This window comes from Astatotilapia calliptera, chromosome 7 (genome assembly GCF_964374335.1).
Source record: "Astatotilapia calliptera chromosome 7, fAstCal68.1, whole genome shotgun sequence".
Taxonomy (NCBI): Eukaryota; Metazoa; Chordata; class Actinopteri; order Cichliformes; family Cichlidae; genus Astatotilapia; species Astatotilapia calliptera.
The window spans coordinates 25,665,071-25,691,581 of record NC_137428.1 but is presented as its reverse complement, the minus strand read 5'-3'; the positions used below and the strand labels follow the sequence as shown (position 1 = coordinate 25,691,581).

Here is a 26,511-nt window from a genome sequence, read left to right as displayed (position 1 = left end):
CAGGTCGAATCTAAAACTCTAAAGTCTGTCACTGCTGGCCTGAAGGGATCCACAAATTTATTTTAACGTGGCTACGTGAAATAAAATCACCATAAGGTCACTGTTTGATGTACTACTGTGGATGACAGTGAATTTAAAGAGAGTCGGCACTGTAGCTACTCACTTCACACACAACAATGCGTCTTGTGTAGTTACCTCAGATGCACTTTTTCTCTCCTGCACCACTGCTGCAGCAGCTGCGCGTATTTCAAAGACGCATATTTTCTGTAGGATTTCGTAATATTACACACTAAGAACATCGGGAGCATCCTTCATGCCTGCGGCTTCCTCGTGTCTGAACGATAATAACTCACTGAAGGCTATCTGCTGCCCCCTGCGGGCTTTCAGCAGGTACTGTCTATGTGAAGAAAGAAAACCCCTCTAATCTTCTTACTGCAGACGATATCCTTGTGCGCACACAGACGCACACGCGCGCACACACAGAGAGGGGCTAAATGTGCCTGTAAATAAGACTGTAAACGCATTTAGTTTTGGTACAAACAGACAGAAATAACACAGCGTGTGCTGGTGCGGAAGATAAGCTTAGTTATCACCTCTTCCTGCAGATACGACCCCTTCAAGCTGATGTGTTATATTTTGCGATTTCAAGGAGTTTTCATTGTGAAAGGCACCAAATTTGTGTGAGAGCTGTTAAAGCTGACCACCTTATTATAATGCTTATTGCTGCTAAGTCACCAGAATAAACCAACGCTGAGGAGAGAAAAAATAGCGTGATTCGTCTGGCACGCTCAGATGCGTCCTTACGCACAGGCGTGAACGCCTACTCCGGTGATGTGTCGGGGCGGATTGGCTGCTAAAGATACCAGAGTCCGTGTGCTCTTTGTGATTGGCTGTGGCTGTCTTGGCCATTACGTTATGCTTACTCCATACACACTGGTAGCCGGAGAGAGGGAAGACGTAATGGTTTGATTCCGTGTGCACTTGCAATGGTCGTCGTTCTGACATTACTCGGCAAATTCCTCAGACGAGAGGTGCAATGAAGGTATGTGCCTGTTTCTGCAGCTCGTTTGTGATTTGGATTGTTAACGAGGCTCATGCGGTGCCGTGATGTGCAGGGGGTGCTGCATCGAGAAGCAGGGAATATCCCCATCCTAATGCCAGTTAATTTCATTTGTGTGCAGTTGTATCAACAGGCTTGAACGCTGCAGACACTCTTTAATTTTTTAACTTGCCATCACATTTCATTACTCGCCGCTGTCATTCCAGCGCCTGACAGTCTGGGGTTTGCATTATTTTCCTGTCGAGGGTGCAAGCCTGGAAACGCTTTCCCCACGTCTCCAGCCGTCCTGATAAACACTGGGTACAGTGTGTAGCCTTTTAATGAGCCTGCTTTGACCCCAGAGTGCTAGTTCAGTGGCCAGAGCGACATCCATTCATCGTCAGGCTTTAATCCGCTCTAACGAGATAGAGACACTGCGGCCGGTGAGTGAGAGAGCGTGGGGATGTTCGGGAGACGTCTCGGGATGCCGAGAGGGTCACCTCTCAGGTCCAAGCTGTGTCAGGCTGTGCAGGAGTCTCCTTCCTCTCAGTGTGCGCTTGTGTATATGCGTGTGTTTGTTTGTGTGCGCCTGTGCTGTAGCAGCTACAGGCTGCAGCATAGGAAGGAAAGGTGATGAAGCTGTCTGGCAGCTTAGGACAGATAATGATGAAGACTACAACGATGATGTCATTGGTCCTCTGGTGGTGGCAGGTTTCTGGTGGCAGTCGGTGTGAAAGGTGAAGTGAAACAGCAGCAGCATCAAGGAACGTGAGTGTACACAGTACGAAAACTGTGCTGCTGTCGGTGGCAGTTGACACTTAGTCATCTGTTACAGTTAAAGCTGACTGGATGATTTTTTTAAAAGCTCATCGCATGCATCAGTGATTACCTTAAAAGGGAAATGTCCCCCTTTTTATAAATAAAGCCTCTCTTAATTCCAGAGGTGCAAAATAACCAAATACATAGCTTTTTAACTCCTCACTAAAGCACTGCTTTGGATTGGCGTGTCTCTTTTTTTCAGTGAAATCCTTTTCCTACGATTCATAGTGAAATGATATGTTCTTTGTGCCAGGTCAGGCTGTTTCTTTAGTCACCCCGAAGTGGCCCAACACACAGCAAACTTATGGAAGCATCATCAGCACTGAAATGCTGCAGGGATTTCAGCAGATGGAACATTTTCTGAAACATGCCACTGAAACATTTAAACAGAAGGGCGTTTTAGCTTCTTGCGTGGTTTGTGTGTATGGTCACATTTTCTCACTTTGCAGCATTTCTTGTAAATGTTGAACATGTGTTGGCCCATCACCCCGTCGTCTGTTTTCCTGCACGTTTTAGGCTGCAGTGTGTTGAGGAGGGTTTTTTTTATTTTTAATATTATTTAGGTTTTGCCTGCCAAATTTTTACAGTCAAGTCTCTAAAGATTGCTGGATTGTTATAATATTTGATGTTTATTTGTGTTATGTAGGTTTTCTTTTACTAATCCCCCTTTTTTCTTGTTTTGGAGCTATGCTGCTCTTCTGTTTAGCTTTGGATTCATCAGTGTTAGTGTAGCTTCTCATTTGGCTCTTAGTGGGTAAAAAGGGAAATATTTTTTCTATAGTTGCAATTAGTGGTGATGCACCCATCTTGAACTTGTGAGCCAATTCTGATGCTTAAAATAACCATTTGGCTGATTACCAAAGAAGTTGTTTGTTTTTGCAGTTTTCCTCCTGTGTGCTAAGAAAACAAGGGAATAAAACTCCCATCATATCACTATATTCAAACATTAAACAGGCGCAAAATTTATGTGGCACAGCAGAAAAGACATTTTGGCCAGAGTCATCAGTAAATGTCATCCCATTTGCTGGCAGGTTGATGGCAGCGAACAGGGACGATATTGATGTTTGGCTGATATATCGGTGCATTTGTAGCTCTTAATGGTTGCTTTTAACTAACTTGATTTTATGTGCAAGGCCCGTCCTCATAAAATAGAAGCTTTTTTGGAGAATAAGTGAGCTGGGGTTCAGGTTGAAATCACAGAGGACGTGATTTTTGACTGAAAGGCTGTTCTGATAAATTTTTTTTTTTTTGCTTGCAGATTCAACTAAGACCTTTTTTTTTTTTTAATGCCTCCCTTCCTCCCCCCCCCCCCCCCCTCCTGTTTATCACAATATTGTGGCAGATAAGAAGACAGACGGCTTAACTCTGTGAAGTTAATTTTCCCGAGGCACATCATCACTCGCTGTGTCCCGGGAAAGCAAAATGGATGTGACGTTTTATTGACTAATCTGGTTTAAATTGAAAAGCAGCTTTTCTGCCCCTGTGGACAGGACGGCACTGGGTTGTGTAAGCATGCATCTCAAAACGGGAAAGACTGCTGTACAGTCTGTGCTGCCAGTGCCATTTTATTCAGAGTTAAACCTCTGACTTAAGTGGTTGGCTTTTTCTTTTTTTTTTTCTTTATTTTGCATTTAAAAATTCTCGTTTTCACGGCCATCTCGAAGCCCATACTGGGCATGGTGGGAGTAAATAGTCACAAATCCCCGCTTCCAGTGTATCACACTTTGTTCCAAATGGGACTAAACTGACTGAAGCTATAAAGAATCAAAGGGGTGCACGAGATTCCTGGTGATATTTCATGAGTTTTTATATTGCAGGACTGCAGGACTCGGCATCTGTTTCCAGGGCTAAATCCAGCCAAGTCGTCCTTTGCCTTCAGAGTAGACTTTGTCAATTTCACATTTTGCACGCACAAATCCAACTTTGCCTGTAGCAGTTTGATTTGCACATGCATATTTCTCCAGACTTTGACATCTGCTGCATCCAGCAGACATCACTGACTGTATTTGTGTCATAATTTAAATGGAAAAATATCACATTTAGCTCCATCATCTTCAGACAAATGTCTAAAGGCGTTAAATCAATTAGTTGTTGTTTTTTTCTGAAACCATTATCTCCGGTATAAACAGGCAGCCAGCTGAATTCACTTTTCACAGTGTGAGTGACATTTGCAGTTGATACAAGAGGGGGGGAAACTGAGAGAGATTCAGGAGAGAGAAAGGAAATGAAAAGGCGGGAGAGAGGTGGTGGATGGTGGAAGATTAGCGTTGAAGGCCCCTTCAATAAAATGTATGACAGTGCACAGTTTTCTCTCAAAAGTCCTCATAATAGACTCTGGTTGGTCCACATGTGCGTGCAGACTTGCAGAAGTCAGCCCCAGGTGTCATTTGTATCATTTAGACAGATGTAGCCAGAGAACTTTGGGTTTTGTTTTTTTTGTTTAGATTTCACTCCTTTAACAGAAGAATAATATCCACTTTTACAGATTTCCCTCTGTTTATCAAAGTCTTATGCTTACATTACCACAAACATCATTCAGAGGTTCACATTGAGTACTGCTACAAGAAGCCAAGACCCAGCCGATGACTTAATTCAACAATGCAACGTGCGTCAGTGCTTTCCGAGTCCTGCAAACACTTAAAATACATCTTAAGTTTTGCAGTTGTGTTTCTTGCAAGGGGGAAAAGGTAAAGGAAGAGGGATGGGGACGTGACATCAACAAAGGTCACCATCGATAATCAAATTATGCTATCGGGGCACTGCAATGCACCAGTAAAGCACTCCCATTTAAAGTATTTAAAGTTTATTTTCCTTCTACGCTGAATTCCATTCTTATTATTCAATTCCTACATTTCCCATAGTGCAACTTGAGTAATTTTATTAGAACCCCATCCTCGTGTTGTTTTTGTAGCTGGCTTGATACATGTTAGTCTATATTCAAAATGTCAGTTATAAGGACAGAAAATAAAAGTAAAAGCAGTGTCAGAGCTCCAAGTAAAACAAAGTCATTTATGTTAATTATATAGTCCAATTCATGTGCACTTATGTAATTTCAGCTCTGCGTGAGAGTCTCTGCTGCCGCTTTGCTGCTCTCCTGTCCTCTCTGTTTCACTGTGGGGTCAGCGTGTTTGCTTACTATTACATATCCACGTCCAGAGAAAGAGAAGATCTTTTGTTTGAGAGACTGTTTCTTCATTTGATGTTTAGTAGTTCAGAAAGTCATGCACAAACGCTATCAAAAGTCACCCAGTACAGTTTGAAGCAAGGTTAAAATCGTCTGTCTCAGTATGTGACTCATTTCTCCAGTTTGCGTCAGTCTGTCAGTGACCCATTTAAGCCTCATCTAGGTTCTCATCCCGGTTACACTTGTGGATGCTTGGGCAGTTTTTAAGTTTTTATCTTCTAGGCTCATTTTATGAGGTCGGCTAGCTGTTTGGCCACACAAGGCTCTCCCCTGTGGGTTTTTCTATTTAAATCCATGCCTCTGTTAGATTTTGCTACTTTCACACTTTAAGCTTGTGTGTAGGGGCTAGTCAGTGTGATGGCTGAACCCCAGCAGCAGTGTGTGAAATGTGACAGGTGACAGGAATGATAAAAATGCACAGTACAGTATCCCCAGAGGTATCATTCAAGTTAAGACTGTTGAGTGAAGATAAAACAAACAAAACAAAGCACAAAAAAATAAATAAATAAAACGCTGCCCTACATGTGATGTTTGCACTTGTCACTTGTTTATTCAGGACTCCCTGCCTACAGAGCTCGCAGTGTGCTAATTGAAGTGACACGGGGAACTCGTGCTGCTGGCTTAAAGCCAAATAAGACTGTTTTCATGGCCAGGCTGCAGTGGCTCCTCATCCTGGAGAATGCAGTAAAATTCCTTTTAGTGGCTTCATTCCCTTATGAGAGAGGTTTTATCTAACCGGAGACTTCTTAGCAGCTAACCACGGGGTCAAGTTTGTGCCACAGGCGAGTAATACAAGATTTAGTGTAACTCTACATAAATATATCTGGATAAAGTGAGCAGCTTGTGGAGGAATGTACCAAGGATAAGCAGCAATCTATAAAAAACAAATAAAACCCATATAATAAAATTAAAAATGTACTTTTATTATATAGCGTTTTTTTTTTATATATATGTTTATAGATATTTATTTCATTAATATAACATAATATACTGGTGGATTGGTAGCCAGGTAGCTACCAATCCACCGATAATGCGTGGTTGTATGGTTTGTTTAAGTATTGAGAAGGAGACAGTGAGTGAGGCATCTGGGGTCATCCTCTACAACAAATTTGACAATCAGAAAAGTTCAAAATCTCTTGTTTATTTTTATTTTACTTTTTTACATTTTTCTACGATATGTAATTCATCCAGTCACCTGACAGCAACTCGGCAGGTTTTGACATGGTCAGGAGGACCTGCTGGAGTTCAAACTGAGCATCAGGATTAGGAAAAAACAGGATTAAAGTGACTGAACGTGGCGTGGTTGTTGGTTCCAGAGTATTGTAGAAACTGCTGATATACAGGGATTTTTCCACACAACTACCTCTCAGGTTTACAGATAAAACTGGTGTGATAAAAGAGAAAATATCCAGTGAGGAAAAAAAACCCAAATAACCTCTTGTTACAATCAAGGTCCACAGAAGACCATCTCTGGACACACAACAAGTGAAGCGTTGAAGCAGATGGGGTGCAGCAGCAGATGACCACGCCGGGTGCCACTGCTGTTAGCTAAGAAAAGGAAAATTGGAGATAATTCGGCATAAACAACTGCGAGCTATGCATTCAAGGATTCGGGCTGGTCCTGGTGTAATGATTAGGGGTGCAACGATACTCGTATCGATATTGAACCGTTCGATACAGTGCTTTCGGTTCGGTACGCATATGTATCGAACAATACAAAATTTGCAATTTATTTTATCAACTTTCCTTCTGACGATGCTGTCTGTGTTGAGCGCTCAGTGAATCTGCGTTCGACTACTCAGCCTAGGCTGCACTGTCAAGCGCAGATCCACTGAGCGCTCAACACAGACAGCATCATCAGAAGGACGAGCGCAGGGCAAGCTAGCGAGACAGAAGTTAAGCTCTCCTTGCAACATGGCAAATTGAACCTCCCCCACCCTCATTCAGATCTGGCGTTTGGAATTATTTTGGTTTTCATGTGACGTATGACTCTGAAGGTAAGCGCGTCATGGACTAAAGTAAAACAGTATGTTGGATGTGCCACGCAATGCTCAATTACATGGGTGGGAACTAGTGTGTTAGCGAGCAGTTAGCTCGTTAACGTGTTAGCCGTCTAGCCCCAAGCAGGGGTAGCTCGTTAACGGAGATTTGCCGCTGACAGCACTAGTGGGAACACAACGAATATGACTGCACATTTACGCCGACATCATCCTAGTGCAAAGACAAGTGGAAGCAGACAAAAACAACAAGCATGCATGCTACAAACTTTACCCGAGTCATTTAGACAGCCGTTAGCACATGATTCTCCTTATGGGGACCTGATATGTTTAATATTGTGGCGAGCTCAGACAAGGAGGAGATGGAGGTGTCGTTTGGTCTTGCTTACCGTGAGCTAGCCAGGGAGCACAGTCGTTTATTGACATCTGCAGAAGAACACTGCCGCTAGCTAACTCCTCAGCGCGGCAACCGCACAGCAACAACAACACACAGAGCGCCCTCTGACCCCGGAAGGACACACCGTCGCAGCGAGAAGGCGTCACCCGTCACTATGGCAACATAAACAAAACATAACTGTACAAACAGAACCCTGAACAGCCCTGACCCGCTACATAGCCCCCGCCTAAGGGGTCAGTCGTCCCCGACGACCCCATTGCCCCACACAAAGTCCTGCAAATGTCCAGGTGCCTTCTTTTGGCGCACCAAAGTCACTCGGGTCAGAACATGGGGTGCCACCATCATCCCACTTCTGACACCAATGTGGCGAGCTCAGACAACGAGGAGACGGAGGTGTTGTTTGGTCTTGCTTACCGTGAGCTAGCCAGGGAGCACAGCCGTTTATTGACATCTGCAGAAGAACACTGCCGCTAGCTAACTGCTCAGCGCGGCAACCGCACAGCAGCAACAACAACAACAACACACAGGGCGCCCTCTGACCCCGGAAGGACACACCGTCGCAGCGAGAGGGCGTCACCCATCACTATGGCAACATAAACAAAACATAACTGTACAAACAGAACCCCGAACAGCCCTGACCCGCTACAATATGCTGCTGAGAATATAGCCCAGAAGAAGCGTATAGTATAGCTTTTATTTTGGAAAGAGCCATTTCTCTGTAATAAACTCTCTTTTCCAAAGATGAGTGATTCCTCAATCAGATATATTTATTTTTTTAATTACTTTTGTTTCAGCAATATTAAATTTAAAAACTGTACTTTTGAGTTAAAATATATATTTATAATTTTAATAAATGACAAATTAAAAAGGCATGAACATTTTTTTTTGTATCGAAAAAATATCGAACCGTGACACCAAAGTATCGAACCGAACCGTGAATTTTGTGTATCGTTGCACCCCTAGTAATGATGTACTCAAACGGCCTTCCACAGTCATAAGATCTCAATCCAATAGAGCACCTTGGGGATGTGGTGGAACCGAGATTCACATCATGGATGTGCAGCAGCTGCATGATGCTAACATATCATGTCAATAAGGACCATATGGAGCAGAATCTCTGAGGAGCACAGCTCCCTGGAATCTATACCCATGCGGCAATGGGAGGGGGGTGTTTGTATCACTGTAAAAGGAAAACTTCCAGCGTTTTGGAAAGACGAAACGATCTCTTCAAAATATCACCTCGGGCCGAGAGTAATGGAGGAAGACATTTTCCTCCATACTTCATTTTACAGGCTAAACAATTTATCGGTTAACTGAAAAATAATGAACCAGTTGATGCCATGTGAATTAAGTAGTAGCCTCAAAAAATATGAATTGAAATCGGGCAAAATTGTTATTCATTAATTTAATGACAGACAAACAGAAATGCAGGCAGGGAGACAGAAAGATTAATGGTGCCCACCGGAAACAGTCATTCATTCAATTAATGAGATTAGTTAATGATTTGAACTGTGGAGCCGGTGGAAGTGGACTTTTCCCCTCCGCGTCCCGAGTCCACATTTAGTGTGTCTTTTCTAAGATTACATAACGCCATCCTTAAGCAGATGGGTGAAGTCAGATCACAGGGTGTTTGTGACAAGTCGGAGCAGAGGGCCGTCTTAAGAAAAGATGTGGCAGGATCCCGTGAATTCCTTTGTTTTTCCTTTGGAGCCATGAACCAAAGAGGGCTTACATTATGCTCATGTCAGCTATTGATTCAGCAGGCTGGGGAACAACAGAAGACATATTCTCTCCTCGCTGTCCTCCCCCCTCCTTCCTCCCCGCATCAGTATGCTCCAAGGAGCCGTAGCTCCCATCGCACCATCTTTGCTCCCCGTCTCTGGGCCATTTTTGAGATCTGCAGACGCATCCGATTTATTCTTTCTGCGTGGGGCATTTTGCTTTAATTTTACATATACCAACTTAAGTCTGGAAGCTACCTCGGGACGTTTAGAGTATGTATTTACATCCACCTCTTCCCATTTGAGCCACACAAGAATAGCCGTTGTATGGCTTGGACTCTTTTAACGTGGCTCAAAATAAATTAAATTTATAAATTTAAGCCACAGCGCTGTTGGTAAAAATGTCATTAATATATTTTTGAGACGTCTTCTTTCTAATTATCTCTGACCTGCAGGAGCACTCTCAATAATGTGCTTCTCTCTCTTTCCGGTCATTGATCTCCCCTGAGCACAGTATTACTCAAGTGTCGTACTGTAGTTTGATATTTTATATGGGTCTTTATGCAATATTGTACTTTATCTTTATTTGTTTCATAACTTTGTAGGTTCTAATTAACAGTACAGTAATTATAATTAGTAAAGAAATTATGGCGTTATGATGTATTAAGATAAGATCATACTTAATTAATCTTCACAAGCTACCCAGAGGTGTAGTTTTAAAGTAATTAAAGTTGGCTCTACCTTTATCTGCCCCAATGTTAATGATGTTTCTACAACATAGGTTCTATTTTTCAGTCATTTGAAAGTAAGTTAAAAGACCTAAGTGCTGTTCTGCTCTTCCCTAGCTCCATATTTCTGTTTCTATCGGGGGTTTGATTGATTTACAGTTCAAAACAATCCTTATTCACCCTACTGACCTAAGTGCAGCCCCTCATCCAATCCCCAAAACTAACCGTTTTAGCTCCTCTTGTCTTTCATGCGACTCTGCCAACAGAAGGGCACAAACAAAAATGTTTTTATTATTACATCTGCCTGAAAAAGAATTTAAAATGTCATCCTCAAATGTCATTAATTTCATCGATGATAATACTTAAGTACTGCATAAACTTCTGTACTAGATGTCTCTAAAAGTTATATCTAAGTCATGTGGGTGTATTTCTGTCTGTGTTGTTATAGGCAGGAGCATCGTCCATGTGGGCGTCATGCTGCGGGCTGTTGAACGAGGTGATGGGCACGGGCACGGTGCGGGCCCAGCAGCCGGGGTTTGGAGCAGGCGCGGGGCCCTTTCGCTTCGCCCCCAGTGCTGGGTACTCCACCTACCCCCCCACCAGCTCAGGGAGCGCCGGGCAGCTGTGCAAGGCCTGCGGACTGGCCTTCTCGGTCTTCAGACGCAAGGTAAACACGGATGTCAGCGAGTGACATGTGACAAAGCAGTAAGTGGAGCCTATCCCAGCTGTCGTAGGGCGAGAGAGTCACATCATGCCAGTGCTATATAAAAATGAACTCGCAGAGACTGCAAAGGTGCGAAGTAATCCCTCACACTCAACATTTTACACACCTTTTTTCAGCCTTGTAATCATTCTGTGCGGTTGTGAGCAGCGACTTTTCCTTCCTTGTGCATTCAGGAAAACGCACCCTAAAGTTTGGAGTCATCTTTTTTCTTTTCTTTTTTTTCTTTTAAATCTTGCAAAAAATTTAGAAGTTTCTCAACCTTAAAATCCTATTTATTATATTTTAATATAAACCTAATAACTTATAAGATTTATACATACAATATTATATTTAATCCATAATAAATGATGTAATTCTTTACTATTTTTAAAGGGCCTATGTTGCTCTTCTTAATCAGCACAATCATTAATTTGAGATACCTTTTAATTTAAGGAGCAAGGCCAAATTTTCACTCTTCTGTTCTCATTTTCATTTTCTCCTCAGTTCTCATGGCTCTCATTAGTACATGGAGATCTGCCCAGCTCTGAGGTGCCCCCACCAGTCCTCACCGAGGCCTTCCCCAAACCACAGTCGTAGGCATAGATCCATCTTTGTTACAGCAGCCGTTCTCTTACAAGAAACATTGTCAATCTAATTGGTCCCTGTTAGTGAAGAGTAATATTATTCAGACTGGTCTTTGATACTTGTATATATCTATCCCATTTTGGTGCAAGTCAAGAACATTGTTTTGCGCTATTGACAGAAATCCTTTAAAGAAAAGCTCAAGCTGTGCATGATGAGGCAGTTGTATTATTTTCCTACTTTTAAACTTTTCATAATGTGAATATTAGCCTCCACGTAAGCGTAGCCATTGAGAACTCACGGGCTTGTCTCTTTTTGACGTCTCGAAACTCTAAAACTTCAGATTTTTGAACATTTCATAGTATTTATTCCTCTAATGTATATTTATTCGCTGGTTTCTGCAGCAAACGCGCTGTTTTAGAGTAAAACTATTTTTAAGAGGACTCTGCTAAACATCTTACGTGGTTGTGTTAGAATGTGCGCCGTACCTTTCCAGGGTGTCTGCACAGCTCAACATGTTAGCATGGCAGAGTTTTATCTGCCTGGCAGTCAGACGGACTGATTAAAACTCTTCCTCTTTCCACGCAGCTTCACAGATGCCGGGTTGACTTCCATTTCACTGTCAGTGTGGTATTTTTATGGTATCTTTATAAAAAGAAGGGGGGAAAAAAACCTGCTGGGGGATTAACAACAACTGATTGAAGCAAAGTATCTGTTACGGTGCAAATGTGCTTCTTGTGAACCAAGAGCACATTTGTGCACAAGCGATAAGAAAATGTTTACAGCCGTGGCCGACCCGCTTTCCTGCCCATTTGAAGTGTCAATCTACTCAGAGGCTCTGTATCAGGAGACAGTGTTAAGCCTGTTAAATGTCAAACATCACCAGGAGCTACAGATGGTTTACGTCTCTTTTCTGGACTCTCTTTCCTAGAAATGACTGGGCACTGTTTCAGATGGGACTCTGTGTTCGTGGTTATTAAGGTTTCTCTTTGTCAGGGCGATTCAGGCAGAGCCAGGCGACTCCTGCATGCAGTATTTAAATAAGTGGCTATATGGGGACATGGCTGCACTCAGTACTGATTAAAAGGAATGTCTGTCAAAAGCTAAACTTTGCCCATTTTTCAGAGGTCTGATCTGATTAGATTTCTTTCAGAAGGTGTTTCCCTTATTTATTTATTTATTTTTAAAGTGGCATAAATGGTGAAGAGTTTATAAGTTAACAGGCCAAACATCATCACCCTTATGTTGCTGAAAAAGAACAACTTCAAGAACAAGTTTGTTTGCGTCAGTCAGAAGAGAAAGAATAACTGATCACATCACATCTGTCTTTCAATCTCTCCTCCCCCTGCAGCACATCTGCTGTGACTGTAAGAAGAGCTTCTGCGCTCTGTGCTCGGTGCTGCAGGAGAACCTGCGCTGCTGCACGACCTGCCACCTCCTGCGCGGCACGGCCTTCCAGCGGCCTCGGCTCATGCAGCTCAGGGTGAAGGACCTGCGCCAGTACCTGCTGCTGCGCAACATACCGACCGACACATGCAGGGAGAAGGAGGACCTGGTGGACCTGGTGCTCTGTCACCAGGGCGCGAGACAGGGCGCGAGGCAGACCCCGAGACCGGTGATGGAGGAGGATGAGGAGGATGAAGAGGAGGAGGAGGAGGAGGATACACATGAGGAGGAGGAGGAGGAGGAGGAGGAGGAGGAAGATGAAGAGGAGGAAGATGAAGGGGGAGATGACACAGACAGCCTGCACTCGCTCCCGCACTCACGTGCCGCCTCGCCCCCTTCCGCAACGCGCTCCACCTCTGAACAGTCGGTCCTGTCCGCCTCTCAGGGAGACGTGCTCAGCCCAAGTGACAGCTCAGGGACCACCAGCCAGGTCTGTGCTCACAAACACACCGCTTTCATTCAGAGTGTGTCAGCATCCTAACAACGAGCATCCTGGCAGCCGCACGTGCACAAGCATCATTCCCTGATTTACATCCGCCATACTTCCTTCACATCTGTCCTCATTCTGTCCGAGATAATTAATTTCAGAGGTGAAATCAACATATTAAGTTTCAGAGTGGCTGTTTTAACTTCTTCTCCTTTTAACTCGCTAACAAACAAGCACTCTCGTGTGCATGGAGGGCTTAGATGTCTGTTTCATTTGATTTCATGCTTTACTCTTTCCTTTGTGCTGCTTTCTGTGTTTTGTTTTGTTTTCTGGTCTTGTTGCTTTGTTATGAATGAAAAATCGACTCCATTGAAGGGAAAAAAGGTTAACTCTCCTCCGTGGTACTGGTGCAGTGTTCAGCAAAATATCCATGTGGCAGCTGAAAACAGCTGTGTTAGCTATGTGGGCTAACTCTGTGTGTAAGTGCAAAACCCTCAGACCAGCCAGCGAGGCAGATTAAGCCCTTTGCCTTTTTTTAGTACTGTTACATGTACTGAGCCTGTTATGTAACAGGAGCACAGGTTGAGAACTCCCCACAGCGTCACAGCTGCAACCAAACAGCAGAAACACCACTGTACACTCCTCCTCTCATCTCTTCATGGGATGGGCACTGTGCAAATTTTAGTTTGTGGCACTTTAAATTTCTTACCACCAAATTTTGACACAAATACTACAAAGACAGTCAGACAAGAAAGCAAAAGTCATCTAAGACATTTGTGCTAACTTCATGAATTATTGAGAAAACAATCTGTCAAAAAATTTGGACGGTCCAACTAGATCACTCCAAACGGCACTCTTAGACTAGACATATGTAGGATATGGGGCTTTTTGGGGGGTGAGATCTGAACTAATCTAACGTATGTACCAGATATATTTGTGCCGTGGTCTTCCTAAAATATACCTCATCATTAAAATTAACTGAGAATTAACAGGCATCATTGCCAGTAAAAGTGTGGTGGCAGACGAAACTTCCACGTATAGTTACAAAAGCTCAGTGAATTAACATAAAGACACAGTCACGTTTTAGGTACATCTGATTTTTGCTGTTTGAATATCAGCAAATCGCATGACAGCAAATCAGTGCATTTAGGCCTTTAGACAAGGTCGGCAGCTCAAGTTCAAACAGAGCATCAGAATGGCGAGCTGAGCATGTCAGAAACTGCTCGGATTTTCCTGCACAATCATTTCTACGGTTTATGGAGAATTGTCTGAAATAAAGAAAATATCCAAGAATCTGCAAACCTCTGGGCAAGAAGATGCCAGAGGTCAGAGTAGAATAGCCTGATACGAAGGCAAATGCAAGTCAAGTAACCACTAGTTAAAACAAAGGTATGCAGAAGAGCATCTCTGAGCATGCAACACATCAAAACTTGAAGCAGATGGGCTACAGTGGAGTCTCTATTTCTGCTCCAGCAGAAGGACCGATGAGTGACAAAGATGCCCGGTGCTGGAGTTGGCACCATTTCAGCAGGACAAGCCACACAGATCCTGCATGTTGCAGATATATATGTTATATGTTGAGATCTGTGGGGTTGTGAAATAATTCCTGATAATGTCCCTAGTGTGGTGTCTGCTTTTGTTTGTTTTGTTTTCTTTTTTTAAATGACAGTGTCCACTTTGCTCAGGGCTCTGCTTTGTGATTGATTAGTGGTTAACATCACTTGTCGTCTATTAGCTTTAGCTTCTGAAACTACACATTGCAGTGAAATACCTTTTTGGGTGATGCAGTTTTTTGTGTGATAATGCAAAGCCACTGCATGAACTGAGTAAGATTTTCATGCTCACTTAGATATTCAAACTCTCGAGTTGATACCACTTCAACCATTTTCACAAAAAAAAGGACCGTACACATCGTTGCTTTTGATGAATAACCCATTTTGTCTGAGGCGATGTTTGGGGGATATTGGTGTCACTTTTCAGACTGGAGCTGGAAAATAGACTGAATATCAAAGAAAGGGGGGGAAATTGGATCAGTTGCTTTGAGATTTAACATTTCAGTGCACAGGATGATTGACAGGATTGTTTTATCACAATATAATGTCAAAACTAGAAGCCTCTTTGTTTGACAAGATGCCGTAATTTCTCTTTTAAATTACCTTGACATTTGTAGCTCTCTGGCATGAGATACGACGATATCGGCATCCGTCCAGGAGGTTATGGCCCTTGAAAATGTCTGGACATTTTTTGCTAACATTTGGTATCAAATCTATGAATCAGTAAGCATGTGATGGAACCTGACACATTTCAAGGAAATCCTTCTGTGCAGAGCCAAAATAAAAACTATCTAGCCCGTGTATGTTTTGTTGTACACAAAAGCCTTCTGAACGTTTTGTTTCTGCTTGTGCTTCTGCAGCCTTGCTGGTTAATTCAAGTGCTTTCTAGTACTTCTATGTCGTTTTGATGGTTGAATAAAATCTAACATCATTCATGTGTTCCACTGAGGTTCGGCTCTCTGTGAGAGTCGAGACTGCAGCTCATGTTTGTGTCTCTGAGGAGTGCCGTCTGAGCAAAAGCACGATGTCTGCACAAAGCGTTAGGCACCTAGCAGCGCTCCTGATGGATTCATTATTAACACGTCTTTATTCAAGAAAGACAATGGTCTGCGGGAATGTGCTGAAGCAGAGAGAGGGAGTTTAGTTTTTATGGTCTAGAAGGAGAGGCGCTGAACTCAGTGGTATCAATTAGAGCTTATTTCAGTGCCTCACGAGTTCGTTTTGTCACACAGATAAAAGAACAAAGAGGGCAATATCAGCAGTGATAGCACAGCTACACAAAACAGAGCCTAAACTCTTCTGTAGCTCCTTTCGTTCTGTTCATTCGTTGGCTTTCTGAGCAGTTAAAGTCACAGATAGCGGTAAAGTAATTTCTTTTATCGTGGCAATGATGAAACCTTGTCACACAGAGCAGGAACAATTTATTTTATTATGCTTTCCATAAAGGTTCCACATTTGTTACTTTGACCAAAAGAGGTCTAAGCCATCAGGTAAAATGGCAAAGTATGTAATGTTTATCTCTGCAGTGTCTTTTTTTTTTTTAACTGCAATAACCGAGTGGTTCTTGTATAGAACTTTTTATTGTGATGTAACATTTTATGCATTCATTCAATAGTGTTGTAGCACATGTATTCTGAAAGAATAGGTTGTTCTAACAAAAAGTCGTGTAAATAACTTCAATTCAGTTTTATTTATGTAGCACCAACACAACAGTCGAACTCAAGGCGCTTTATATTGTAAGGTAAAGACCGTACAACAATACTGAGAGAACTCCAGTAATCAGATGGCCCCTTTGAACTAGCTTTTGGCAACAGTGGGAAGGAAAAACTCGCTTATAACAAGAAGAAACCTCCAGTAGAACCAGGCTCAGGGAGGAGCATGAATGTGCATTATATACCTGAGATTTTTAAAGTATTTTTACACAGGGAAAAGAACTAATATGGGATGTGCATTAGATCTTATGAGTTAAACTACGAACTACGAAAATCAGTCATTGTCACACCTGAGAAGTCTTTGGTATTTATCTTAACAAGTTCAAAATCATTGTGACAGTTGGATCTGACTTAAGTTAACCTGACTGTTTGTCTCCACTCACACAGGAGCATGATGATACTCCAACAGCATCCCTCTTGAACCTGGAGCCCACGGAAAGTCTCATAGAGGTGTGAGACCCGCTTTTGTGCACATCTACAGCGTCGAACTGTCCGTATCTTTAAAGTCAAAGGAAATGCTATCCTGTTGTTCTGTAAGTGATTACGGCTCTGCTGCTGTGTGTGGATTGCAGGTCAGTCCGGCGACACAAAGGAGGATCAGAGCCTCGCTGTCGGATCTCGACAACGAAGAGGCGATAGAAAACCTGTCCGTCCGCCAGCTGAAAGAGATTCTCGCCAGGAACTTTGTCAATTACTCTGGCTGCTGCGAGAAGTGGGAGCTGCTGGAGCGAGTGCATCGACTCTACAGAGAAAACGAGCAGAACAGGAAGTCAAGTGAGAGCTTTGAATTTTCATTGTTTCTTACAAATTTCACTATTTTTATTTTTTGCTTGATGAACACTTTTTTTTTTCTCCTTGTGCTTTAGTGGAAAATGTCAACATAACTGCAGGTAACTTACATTTAATTATGTCTATTCATCTGTGATTACAACATTGCATTTATGCCGCTGATGTGCTGTAATTATGTGAGGAAGCATTTAATGCAAAACAACCTGCTTATTTGCTGCTTCACTTTTTATATTAATGAGCAAGTTCACGTCCCCCAAACTAATCTTCTTTGTTACTGCCCCTTCTTAACTATATAGTGGTTGCATATCCTCCACCTCTCTGCAACAGTGGAGTTGGAGGTAAGATGTGTTTCTAAAAAAAAAAGCCACATCACACACTATTTCCATCTCCTCCATGATCGCCATTGTACTGATACTGCATTTGCAACTCATCTGCTAGACCAGTTAAGGCATGCTGCAGCTGCTTTTACTCACCCCGTCCTTTACCATCTTCCTCTTTGTTGTGATCTTGCAAGGGTGCTTTTTATTAAGTCATTATTTCCTGCCTGGTTCGGTGTGTCTGCATTCTGTCACTCGTGCTTCTTCTCCTGTGTACATCATCTCTGTTTATTCTGAAGGACAGCCTCTCATGCCGTCGTTAATGCCCTCTTTAAGGGCTTTTACCTCTTGATGAGCCGTCATGGTGCTTCAGTGGCAGCATGTCTTCAGGTGTAATTGCATTGTCAAGCGTCCTCGTTGACATGAAGGGCTTGCGGATCACATTAGCTCCTCTTATTAGTCAGCTGTGCACAGGCAGCAGACAGGCTGCAGCTGCATTGGTCTTTTCCTGTCACGCTAGATGTGAGCAGCAGGACCCAGATTTAGGCCAGTCAGCTGATCAGTCAGAAATCATTTAAGTGTTAGTAAAACCAGAGCACTGATACAATTTGCCGCTGTGATTTTAAATAGTTTTGATGGGAGAGGCTGTCTGCCTACCATCAGCATGTGTTGATCATTATGCATGGCTCTGTTCACAAGCTGTCACAGGACGGCTCAGCAGTTTCCTTTTGTTAGTATCGATATTTTATCTCCATCTCAAATAAATAAAACCCCCTATTTTGCCCTGCACATGGAAACATTTAGCACAGACAGGTTTATGTTGCTCTATTTGGCACTAACACACACATTTCAAAATAGAGCCTAGACTAAAACCAGAGCACAGACCTCTTGACATGTCTGCTAGTTCAGTTAACCATACAGAAGGCCATATTGTTTGCAATATACAGGGCTCCAAAAGGAACCAACACCACAAAGACAGTCAAGCAAGCCTCGTTGGCATCGACATGTCAATCAAAGTTGCCGTACCCCTAATAATGCCTGTCTTTAATCCTTAATCAGATTTAAATGAGATGGCAGCATCTTGTGGCATTTTAGAGCTTCACCCGTTTTTAGTACCTCAGTACTGGCTTCACTGTTTCAGTCCAAGAGGAAGGACCACATGCTTTTAAGTTTTTTAGTTTAGTTTTTTGTTCTTTGTGTTTTTTTACTTTGGCATGGAAAGTGCAGGGATTTAGATTAGTCCGAGAACTAACTTGTCACCAAATAAAATGAATGGTAATATTTTTAATCGCTGGAGATGGAGAGCTTCCACCTCACAAGAAGTGTAGATATAAATATCTGCAATAAAGCTTCAAAGTACTTTATCATTTTAAATAACATCTCAAACCCACAGGGAGTGTAGGGCTGTAGTTTACTGGGCCGAACATTGGTGATGGTGTTTGTGCTTATTATTCTGTCTTGCATCTGCACCTCAACGCTGATCTCCATACACTCTTATGAGCCCACAGCAAAGAAGGATTTCTTATTGAAAATATTTATTTTACATATATATATATATATATATATTCCCATCCACAGATGGCGTCAAAGCTCAGCTGGCGGCTGATGAAAACCTGTGTCGCATCTGCATGGATGCCATCATTGACTGTGTGTTACTGGAATGTGGTCACATGGTAACTTGCACCAAATGCGGAAAGAGGATGAGCGAGTGCCCCATCTGCAGGCAGTATGTTGTGCGGGCCGTGCATGTCTTCAAGTCTTAAAACTCAGTGTGAGCGTGGGTGAGTGGGTGAATGTCGGCGCGGCTCTCAGGCGTGGCCCGAGCCCTGAATTTATCACTGAGAATGAACTGCTGTGCATGACGTCTCACAGGGCCTAATGCTGCAGCAGGCGTGAGCAACTTCTCGGTCTTGAAAACCAGACTGTTGTATCTGGCCTACCACGGTTTGCCCCCCTGCCCTCCTTACTAACTTATGTTCCAGTCCCCCTTTCTGTACCCTGGTGGACCGGCATCGGCTACATCGGGACTTTCATTTTCTCTGTCTTTGGTCGTAAAACACACAGCAGAAGCCCCTGCCATCACGTTGTACTCGCCAGTGTCTGTATAGATTCGACCCACAAGAGAGGAGTGGGCAGGAGGTGGTCCTGCGGGTACTTGAAGTGGACCGCCTTGTTATTTGTGGGGAAGAGAAGCAGTTAAAATATAAGATCCCAGGGTTTGAGTCAGTATGGTTTACACAGTCATGCCACATGGCATTGTGTCATTCTCCTTCAGTGTTGTTTTGTTTGTTTCTTTGTTTCTTTTTAGGATGTGCAATATCAGAAAAAAGTAAAAAATAAAAAAGAAGTGTTCTTAGAAAATATTTATTATGCACCAGGTCGTCTCACACAGGAGCATGTAGGGTGCCAAAAAAAATCATGCCTTGAGTTGATATTTGGTTAAGTTTCACAGTATATGCATCACATAACCAGCAAGCTTGGTGTGATACCTTATTCTTATTTTTCCATTTACTCAAATGAACTTTGGGGAAACAGAGTGTGTACACGTGAGCCGGTTAACACTTACTGTGTGAAGGATCGTTTCTCCGTTGTCTCATCCAAGACTCCTGCAGTTTGCCGGTTGGTTAAGTCACAGTGTACATTCCTGCTAGATCTACTGTGCGAATGTTTATTAAGACAACGACAACAAAATGAACTCAAGGCCCACTTTCAAGCTTGTTGTAGAGCTTTTTGCTGCATTTTACAGTCTCTGTAATGTGATCGTTCATTGATTTGCCATTGACATGTTCCTTGATGTCGCATGACTTAAGGTGGGAGATCATGTGAAAGGCCTCCTTCTTCTCCTGTGTACATTTTATTTCCCCACGTCCTTTCTCCTACTGGTCCATTTCTCCTCACAGTCATCGTTAAATGTACCTTAGGAGCTAAACTGATTTATAAATCTCACACGTCCACCAGTGATTATAGACAGGATGCACGTGAGACAGTTTTATTCCATCATCTCACAGTAACTCTAACACAGTGGAATATAATTTTACTGCAAAATTGTGTAGCAGTTGTTACCAACTACGTTTCCTGATACAAAAAAGCAGAAGAGATAACATATCACTTATCCATGAAGGACTTAGAAGATGATTAAATCAACAACTGTAACACAGCTATAAATGCACAACTAAGTTAATCAGTTTAAGTCTTCTTGCATTTTACCAGCTTCTAAGGGAATTTTTCTGTGGACAGTAGAACCAGTCGGGCTGACAAATGATCCTGCTGTGCAGCCTATCATAAATAAGTGATGTTGCCTAATAGGTCTGACACAATGGAAGCAAGAGTTTCTCATTTGGCAGCTTCTGTACTCAAATCTCTCTCCCATCTTTGCCGGGAGGAGCTGAGAGGTGAGGACGACACAGGAGCGAATGAAGTGAGCAGCTTCATTTAATGAAAACAAACCCATGACATGCTGCTGGACGTCCCAGTAGGAGGTACTAAGTGGACCTTGAGTTTAGCCCCTATATTTATCTACATTTTAAAGTTGGTTTAGTCTTCTATAGCTTTCACCAAGCAATACCGTTTCATTTCCAAATTGATCACGTGTTTGTGTCATCCTTTTTAATGTCAGATCGTAGGAAGGTAACAGGTGCTACTCTTTTTTTTTTTGAGTGAAACTTCCTCACGCAGACGTTTTGCCACGTCGTTTCCAAATATCCATCACACAGTAAGAGGCAGCCTGATTTACTTTAACCTGTTATGCAAATAAAACATTTTGTTCTTGTCACGAGATCCAGTTAACTCGGATGTCACTGAAGTATCTGTGTGTACAGTATGCCTGTGGTAAATAAAATAACTGCAATTTAATCGCTGTTAAGTAAATTGCATAGATAGCTTTTATTGTTGTTTACTGATACTTTATTAAATGTATATTTTTCCATTTACCTTGGAGTTGACAGGATTAAAAATTCTAATCATTACAAAGGTTTAAAAAAAGGAGAATTTACTGTTTTTCAGAATGTATTTCTGCTAGTTATGGTCACATGAGTTTGATCATGTCTCTCACTATTAAAGTTGCATCATAGTCTTGCTTTCTACAACCTTTCTGTTGTCTTCTGCTTCCAATTCACTCGCACCGTGCGATGTAGCAGTCGCTGTTACTCTGTCAGTTTGTTGTTGCTGCTGTCTCTCAAAGATGTCACTCACGGGCAGCTAAGGTATTATCAGAGTGAGAGCACATCATAAGCACTCGTAATCCTGGATCTTTATATTTTTGACTGTTCAACCTTTTTATTTTGGTAATCAAGATATTAAAAAAAGAATTTATTAGATTCAATAAAATGCAGTACTACAAACCAGAATGTAAAACCCTGCTTTTCATTTTATAAAACTGTGATATTCTCACTGATTGATATACTGTTTAAAAGTCTTGAGCCAATCCATGACTGATAGTGTTTTTCTATCCAAGTATGCTTTTACTGCAATGGCGGTGTGTTTGGGATCATTACAATACAAAAAAATTAAGGTAATCAGACACTTTCCAGACAGCATTGCAGCTATAGTGTCAATGGTTTGGGAATCATCCTGTTGAAGTAAAAATACATTTGTATGCCTGTCAAACTGTGTTATATTGGATTTTTTTTTCCAAGAAATGGGAACAAATGATGGATAAAAGAAACTTTTCTGTGAAAATGGTTACAGAGTAGGACTGGACTCAAAATTACTGAAAAAGTAAAATTGTATTTTACAGCACCTTTTAAGAAAAAGATAAGTCCCTCACAAAAAAGGAAATCGTTACCTAAATGCAAATCTAGAAAGTTTTTAATTGCTGGTCCATGTCCATGAAGAGCTGTAAAAGTCAGAACCAGAATCTTGAAATGGACTCTCAATTTAATGGGGAGCCACTGCAGTTGGATCAGCAACAAACTAGGCATAAATCTCTCAGGGGCTCAAAAAGGGGCTTAATGACGAAAAAATTAAGTTGGACAAGGCTAGGCACTTATTCAGGATATGCAGCTTAGAAACATCTTGGGGCTTAAAAGAGATATACAAGGGAATATATAGCAAATGCCCTCAAAGGTGCTCAAAATGTGCTGAAGAGGGAGCAGATATAATAGAAATATTAAAGGTCCTAGTACAGAACCTTGTGGCACACCATAGCTAAAGGAAGAAGACAAGGACCTGAAGCAGGAAAGCTTCGTTCAGACAGATGATGCGAACCACTCCAGAGCAGATCCAGATATACTCACCCAACATTTTAGCCTATAAAACAAAATGTGGTGGTGAGCAGTATCTAAAGTGGAGATCAGGTCCAATATTAGTAGACCAGAACAGTCTCCAGCCTCAGTCGGCATCAAAATCTCACTGGACACTAAGAAATGCAGTTTCAGTAGAATGAGCTCTAGAAAACCAGATTGAAATTTGCCATGTAAACTGTATTTGTCCAAGTAAGCTGCTTAGCCACAGCCTTTTCTAAAATCTTAGCAATAAATGACATTTTAAAATTGGTCTCTAATTGCTAAGAAGAGAAGGGTCAAGCTTGTTTTTTGTTTTGTAAATGGATGGATGATAGTGTACTTAAAATTAGCAGGGACTTGACCAGAGAACAGCGAGGTGCTGATTATAGTGAGCACAGAGGGGCCAATAGAGTTAAAGACTTTTTTGAAAAAGCAGACAATTTCCAAAATCAAACTTTGAAAGACCTCCAGAAACCCAGGAGAAATACTGTTCAAGACCACTTTTAAAATTCTCAATAAAGTCTGGCTCGTTACAAGTAAAATATAAAGAAATGAGGGGTGGCTCAAGAGTTTTGCACAGTACTGTATAGGAGCCAGCGTGTATTAAACACAGAGGTAAATCTAACATGACCAGCTTTCCAGTATAAGATACAAACCTGTTACTGATTAAACCCAAAGGACGAAACTCACACACTCATCAGTATTTAAAATGAATTTAATATCTCAAAGGTCGACTCTGAAGAGGCTTTGCGTGTACATTATGTACAGATAAATAGATCTGAAGTAATGTACTAAAATATTTCATGGAGACACGGCCTTTTAATAAAAACATAAAATTTTAAATGTAAACCCATCCACTGAACTGTATGGACTGGAGTGCTATTCAAAAATTACGCAAAAGACTTCATTTTAGAAAAATCTGGAGTTTTAAAGAGGAAAACGAAATTCTATTAATCACTAAACTCATGAGTCAGTCAAAACTTCCAACGACTTCTGAATGTCTTAATACAATTATAAAGAGTATAGGTGCACAGTAAGAACATTGCTTATGAATTTGAAACTTTATCACTGAATGACAGGTCACAATGTACTTACATCAGAAGATCAACTCAAAATATCATAAAAAAATAAAAAATAAACCAGTGTTAATGTGTTTTTTGTTTTCAGTGAACTTTCTGGCTAACAAAGAAAAAAAGCCTTTTTTAACTTTTATATTTTACAGAAATCTTTCATACAACCCTCTGCTGACCTTTTCACTTTTCTCCTACACTGGATACAGTGTATTTGGTCTCATGCTGAGTTTCTGGTGAAGGCCTCACATTTTGAGATTGGAATGGCTTCACTGTTATTGGTTTCACTTGTTTTCTCAATGTTGTTGTCAATTTCCTTGGAACATGACACTTTAGGCATATAAAGCCCAAAATAAGAGCGATTTACAAAGTAGAGACACTCAGCTGCATTTTTCATTTGTATGTCTGATCCTCTTTTCTAAATTTAAACCTTATGGGCTTTACAGATTCTTTACTCCTTGCATGATTCAGCACAGTCTCTTCTTTATGGTAACGTGGAGTTCAGCGGGAGTAAACATGGTTATATCGTTTAACTGTTACTAACTCTACTGACAGTGGTGTAAACATGTCTGCATGCAGAGCTAAAACGCTTCCTTCCACAAAGCACCGGGAATACTAAAGAGTAATGGAGATGTTTTTATCTTATAATAGCCCAGTTACCTACAAGCTGTTAGTAAAATTAGCAGAACGTTTTAGTGTTTAAAAAATATGCTTTATACACTGTACACTGTATAGTGTATGTAAGAATGCATTCATGTATTCGTATTGACCACATCAGTGCAAATAACTAGATATTTCATCCAAACGGACATGGAAAACAAAATATACAGTACCTTTATCTAAAAGGAAGCAGAACTCTGGCATATACAATAATAAAATATAAAAACACCCACACAAACAAAAACTACCATCCTACAAGTCTGGCAACAAATCGTTAGACCTTTGTCTCTCGACAATAAAAAGCTTAACAGTAATGCCAACTAATAATCGCTTTCAGTGCTGTGATACTGTACAGTGGTGCATTTAATAAAAGCTACTTTTAGCCACTCCCTTATTGGAAAGGGGTCACCACAGCGGGTAGCTCCGCGTGTTTTAATTTGGCTGTTGTTTTTCTTTTTTTATGTCCGAATGCCCTTCCTGACGCAGTCCTCAAAGGGATTCGTGTCTCCTCCCCGGATACTGGGGGTTCCTTCGCTTATTAGGCGAATTTGAAAACCACTACAGCATGGAGCCACTACAGTGGTCCATTTAATACTGCACATAAATGTATGAAACACTTTCTGATACAAAAATATTCTTCTATAATGCAATAAACTTTGCATTGAAACAAAAAATAGTCTATAAACACCAAAAAGATAACCAGGATACAATACATAAAACAATCAATATAAAGAATAAATAACGTATAAACAGGTGTGACAACAAAAACTTATATATATATATACATATATATATATATATCTCCATTACAGGACCATTTTTACATTCTTGCTTAGCAGCGCAAACTCCCTTTATATCAGTTTTACAGGAGTCCTTCACGCTCTTTCACACACAAGTAAGCAGTCTTCTGCTGCCTCCATGTGGACGGCACTTTTACTACTTGTGAAAAAAAAATAAAAAATCACACCAGAGTTGTCCGTGTGCCTAACTGATCTTCTGCAGCAGTTTATCCTCAATGAGTTCAAACTGCACACTGACGGACATTTCGGCGATGAACTGGTCACATCCTTCCTTGGTCACCTGTTTGCAGTATCGCAGGTCGATATGGCAAATGCTTCCACAGCGCTTGAAATAGGTCAGCGACTGGTCTGTGACCCTGTTACAGACTGCAGGGAGAAATTGGGTTGGGAAAAAAATTAAATGGTGTATAACAGGTCACCTGCGCTGAAACAGACTCTGCACACGCATGGATTAATCAGCCTTTTGGGACAGGAGCTCAAACGGTCTCAGTATGGTGAGGTTTCTAAAATGGCCCTTTGATTTACCGCGTTTACCATTTGATAATATTCTTGGAGGAAAAGTATTGAGTTATTTTTATCAGTTCTGCACAGGCCACTGAACAAGATTTCCTCTCCAAAATTACAGTACTGTGCAAAAGTCTTGACTCACCCCTCATTTCTTTATGCTTTGGATCCAAGGAGCCAGATTTTCTAGGAATTTCTTCATGCGATCTTAAGCAATAGGCTTTGTGAAGGCAATTTTTCTTACACACTGGCTGCTTTTCACTATTTTTCAGTCCAGTCCTTGTACCTGACATTTTCAGAGTAATGTTTTTGTTTGTCTGTTTGTTTGTTAAGCCAAAGCCACTTAAGACTGACCTATGAATCATTTAAGAACCAAAAAGGTACCTAAATCTAGGGATAAACCAGTGTTGTGTCAACACATAACAGAAAGCTTAGCAAAAAAGAAATTTAAAAAACATTACTAGTAGCCAGTCAGCTCTGCCTGGTGCGCAATGCAAAACTAAACAAGCACAGGACCAAAGAAGAAGTGGCAGGGCTACAAAAATCTATCTACAACAGATAAACAGTATCTGAAAGCTGGGTCCTGAAGAACTAGAAAAACATCCAAAGACTGAACACAGGACCTGAGACATGCACCTGGCCCCTCAGTTGATCCATCTACTGTTCACTGAAGCCTACTTTGCGGTCTACAAACATCAAGTCAGAATCAGTCTCAGTGGATGGCTGGCTGTCAAGACGCCACTCTTAAGGATTTGAAATCATCAATTATCATCATCGTTCGTTTGTATGGAGATACAACAGTGAGTGTCTACAGCCATCTGGTATTGTGGATCTTGTCAAA

General features: G+C 41.5%; 2 protein-coding genes across 10 annotated transcripts in view; one reads left to right on the top strand and one right to left on the bottom strand.

Annotated features, from left to right (window-relative positions):
• The first annotated feature begins 846 nt into the window (after positions 1-846).
• rnf34b (ring finger protein 34b) overlaps positions 847-26,511 on the top strand; it is a 40,961-nt gene continuing 15,296 nt past the window's right edge. The window contains exons 1-8 of one of the 6 annotated variants that reach the window (XM_026173920.2): positions 855-1,042; positions 10,334-10,552; positions 12,522-13,046; positions 16,696-16,758; positions 16,881-17,082; positions 17,175-17,198; positions 17,394-17,435; positions 18,993-21,760. In XM_026173920.2, the coding sequence (XP_026029705.1) occupies positions 1,037-1,042; positions 10,334-10,552; positions 12,522-13,046; positions 16,696-16,758; positions 16,881-17,082; positions 17,175-17,198; positions 17,394-17,435; positions 18,993-19,177 (1,266 nt within the window). In that variant the 5' untranslated portion in view covers positions 855-1,036 and the 3' untranslated portion in view covers positions 19,178-21,760. Of the gene's footprint in view, positions 1,043-1,599; positions 1,808-10,333; positions 10,553-12,521; positions 13,047-16,695; positions 16,759-16,880; positions 17,083-17,174; positions 17,199-17,393; positions 17,436-18,992; positions 21,761-26,511 lie in introns of those variants that run through there. The other 5 variants (XM_080304299.1, XM_080304300.1, XM_026173921.2 and 2 more) reach the window with 5 other exon arrangements.
• The window catches only part of kdm2bb (lysine (K)-specific demethylase 2Bb), a 29,775-nt gene continuing 26,597 nt past the window's right edge, over positions 23,334-26,511 (bottom strand). For all 4 annotated transcript variants that reach the window (XM_026173894.2, XM_026173895.2, XM_026173896.2 and 1 more), the window contains exon 21: positions 23,334-25,532. In XM_026173894.2, the coding sequence (XP_026029679.1) occupies positions 25,351-25,532 (182 nt within the window). In that variant the 3' untranslated portion in view covers positions 23,334-25,350. The remainder of the gene's footprint in view (positions 25,533-26,511) is intronic.